Genomic DNA, 3768 nt, shown 5'->3' with positions numbered 1-3768 from the left:
TGGATTTTCAGCAACAGCCTCAAATTCCAGAGCACAAGCTGGATTCTTCCCGCATATCTCCTCCCTGTCTAGCCTGCTGCTCACAAGCAACTCCCCTCTCTCTGCGCTCACGGTGAAGTAAGGCTTCTCCGAACTGACGCGCAGTTTTCGAGTCGGTAACTCCTGGACGCTGAACCCCAGGTCGGTGGCGAGGTTCCCCACTACTGAGCCCTTAGGCATTTCCTCGGGAATCCGGTAGCGGATCTGCTCACAGAGCGCCGGGCAGAACAAAGGCAGCAGGAAGAGAAAGAACATTGACAGCCTCTCAGCCCGGCCCAGCTCCCCAGCGCCGCTCCCCATCCCTCTTGCTCTCCTCAGCTTGCTCACCAGCCTGGAGACGCCGAGTTACAAATAACCTCTTTATTGCAGATTTTCGGATCTCCGAATGGACTTTAGTTCCAGTTCCAGTTCAGGAAAAGATTCTTCTTTTTCCAAGGAGGAGGCGGTGCAAAGGCTGGCGCTGGGGAGTCTGAACCGGGGCTGCCCTGGAAAGCGCGTTGCGGCTGCGCGAGGAGAGCTGGAGGCCAAGCTCTCCACTTTGGCCAACAGCGGCGCCCAGAGTCAGCACTAGGAAACTACAGCCTCTGCTGCTTCAGTTTAACCAGCGCAGTAATTGTATTTGAGGGCCTAACTTAACAAGCCAAGTTTTTACGTTCATATATTTAATAACAAATTATAACACACTCTTTAAGGTATCTTTCTCTGTTTTCCAAATTGTTAGAAATATCACGTTGGGTTTTTATGCAAACCTGCATACATTGGTCCATTCTTTCACCATTCTGCAAACATAGCTTGAACTCTTTAGCTGGAACTAAGTATTGCCCTTGTCACTGCAATATAATAATTAACATGTTACAGTTCTTGCTGTCAGAGGCTTCATAATACATTGATTTCAAAAATTGATTTGTATTGGCTATGGCGTGTGGAAACAATTTTATCATTCTTCTGTTCATTTATATGATTTCCGACCCCCCAATATTTCTACTGTTTTATATTGCACATATTAGGGAAATCTATACTATTTAAAACTATTTTTTAAAGTTGTGGCAATTTTGTACCAATCCCCAAACATCTCCTCTTCCTAACAATATTAACATTCTTTATAAAAATAATTTTTCTTTACTCTTCTACTTCACAAAATATTACTTTAAGTATACTGCCCATATGATTCAGCCAAGAAATGATATACCCTACTACATTGCTCTTCTTCATATCTCAAAATACTTGTCTTATGTCATATCTTTTACAGTACATAAATTCATTCTTAAGAGTTACTGGGGAAACGCTTATCTATTCTGCAATACAAGGTACAAATGGATATTCTAGTGGATTGCATTATTATCCTATCTATGTACCATCACTGTAGTGAAGAAGTGACTTTGGAATTGGATAAATGAAGCTCATAAGTTTGTTTACATAAATTTATGGAATATAGTGACATTGGTCAACCTTCTTTAGTCCATTTGTCAGATTAATAAAAACAACTAGCCAACATTTTTAGGTAGAGTAAGGATTTTCTTTCCTACCAGGGCAACTTTCATCATAGTTTTTTAAATTGCAAAGTGCCAATAATATGTTGTCCTCTCAAATGTGCATCCAAATGGTACACAAACTATGAAGTTAACTCCCACTCCACTGAATATGCACCATACAGTAGAACACTACACAATCCTTAGGAAATGTCCTTTTCATTAATAACAAACATTTATTGGGTCATCTACTTTTACATTACGTCAATCAATTCAGGGATTAGCTTTATTCAAATGCTACAAGAAGGTATGCAGGAATATAGTAATGGGTAGCCTATATTGAGTTTTTACTATTAATATTCTTTTTTTTTTTTTTTTTTGGAGATGGAGTCTCGCCCTGTTGCCCAGGTTGGAGTGCAGTGACACAGTCATGGCTCACTGCAACCTCCACCTTCTGGGTTCAAGTGATTCTTTTGTCTTAGCCTCCCAAGTAGCTGGGACCACAGGCGCGTGCCACCACGCCCAGATAATTTTTATAATTTTTAGTAGAGACGGGATTTCACCATGTTGGCCAGGCTGATCTTGAACTCCTGACCTCGTGATCTACCCGCCTCGGCCTCCCAAAGTGCTGGGATTACAGGCATGAGCCACCGTGCCCGGCCTAATATTAGTTTTTTTTAGAGACAGGGTCTAGTTCTGTCACCTAGGCTGGAGTGCAGTGGCATGATCATAGCTCACTGCAGTTTCAAACCCCAGAGTTCAAGCTGTTCCCCTGCTCCAGGCTCCCAAAGTGCTGGGATTTCAGACATGAGCCACTGTGTCCAGCCAAGACTGAATAACTTAATTGAATTGATCAGCTTATTTAGAACTTGTGTACCTGAAACGTTGGTTCTTAAAATCAACATTCTCACCATTTCATGTCGATGCACAACCAAAACAGCTAATTGGAATTGTATTGAAATATGTTCTTTCGTATTTCACAAAAGTCACTTTCAACAGTTTAAAATTACATTTTAATTCAGATCTAATGTTTTAGCTTTTGTTTTTTGTTTGGGGGGGGGCAATGGACATTCTAGGCTTTAGATTTCATGTCTCCATGGGCATAGAGCCCAGGTGACCACGGACACACATACTTAATATTTAGTAACCAGTCTCATCTGCCACCGAGATCCATCTTTAAAGTTTGTTCATGTTTTGAAAGATGGTAAGAAGTATTAAAGTTTTGAAGGGCACTGGTACAGAAACAGGACTCAGAAAAGAGGTTTAAAGTGAAAAAATCTACAAGAGCCTAGTTATAGGTTCAAATGCTAAACATAACCCTAAAAATTCTGAGATATATTTTACTTTTGCTAAGCTAATACAAGGCTTTAGACTTCTTGATAATTTTCTGAAGTTCTAGTTTAGGATACACACACACACGTACACACAAACAATAGCAAAATTACCGGCATGGATGGGTAGGTACTTCTTAAGTGAATGAGTGATAATAGGAATAAAATAGTGGAAGGCTTAAAATGGTTCAACAATCTTTTCCAAGTCGTTTAAAAGCAAATGAAACAACAACCTATGACTATTAGAGTTTAACTTTATAGTAACACCAACAAAATAAACCTGAAACTCTGTGATATGCCTTAAAACTATTTTCAACTATCTTCACAATGTTTTTCAAAACATAATTTATGCCAAATAAAATTCATCTGGAAATTAAAAGCAAGCAAAGAACTAAACTCACCTGACCACGATCAGCTTCATTCTTACATTCATGAAAATCTATGGATGTTAACAAAGAATCATTTTTCTCACAGCTCTCCTGACTGATGAGCGTGTCTGCGTAGTTGGGCTGGGGAAAGATCAAGTGACTCTTCCGCGAGTCTGCGGTGAGGGAGACTTCATGGGAATAGGCCTTCAGGAAAGCCTGTACCTCCTCAACACCTACAAAATGTGAGGCAGGCACACCCACCAATGTGCCACCGGAACCCTGGGGCAGGCGTGACTTGTGCCAGCGCCTCAGCCTGAGCCCCAGAAGCACAATGACAAAGGCAAGGAAGACACAGGAGACTGCAGCCACCGCCACCACGAGATAGAGAGTAAGGCTCGAATCGTTCCGGTCTACCGAAGGCTTCAGACTGCCCAACTCGGTCAGGACTTCGGGGATGCTGTCAGCCACGGCCACGGTGAGCGTGACAGTGGCGGAGAGAGGGGGCTGGCCGTGGTCCTGGACGGCCACCACGAGGCTCTGCTTGAGCGCGTCTCTGTCCAG

General features: G+C 42.2%; 2 protein-coding genes across 2 annotated transcripts in view; both read right to left on the bottom strand.

Annotated features, from left to right (window-relative positions):
* Window positions 1-3768, bottom strand: part of LOC105510150 (protocadherin gamma-A6-like) — a 161373-nt gene that overhangs the window by 122945 nt on the left and 34660 nt on the right.
* LOC105510136 overlaps window positions 1-3768 on the bottom strand; it is a gene marked incomplete at its 3' end in the record, with an annotated part of 14075 nt that overhangs the window by 6987 nt on the left and 3320 nt on the right. The window contains exons 3-4 of the mRNA XM_011939768.1: window positions 3241-3760; window positions 85-243 (exon numbers count right to left, since the gene is read on the bottom strand). Of these exons, the coding sequence (XP_011795158.1) occupies window positions 85-243; window positions 3241-3760 (679 nt within the window). The remainder of the gene's footprint in view (window positions 1-84; window positions 244-3240; window positions 3761-3768) is intronic.

This window comes from Colobus angolensis, unplaced genomic scaffold (assembly GCF_000951035.1).
Source record: "Colobus angolensis palliatus isolate OR3802 unplaced genomic scaffold, Cang.pa_1.0 Scaffold183, whole genome shotgun sequence".
Lineage (NCBI taxonomy): Eukaryota > Metazoa > Chordata > Mammalia > Primates > Cercopithecidae > Colobus > Colobus angolensis.
Note: the sequence above shows the minus strand (reverse complement) of the source record. Positions and strands in the feature narration are given on the sequence as shown.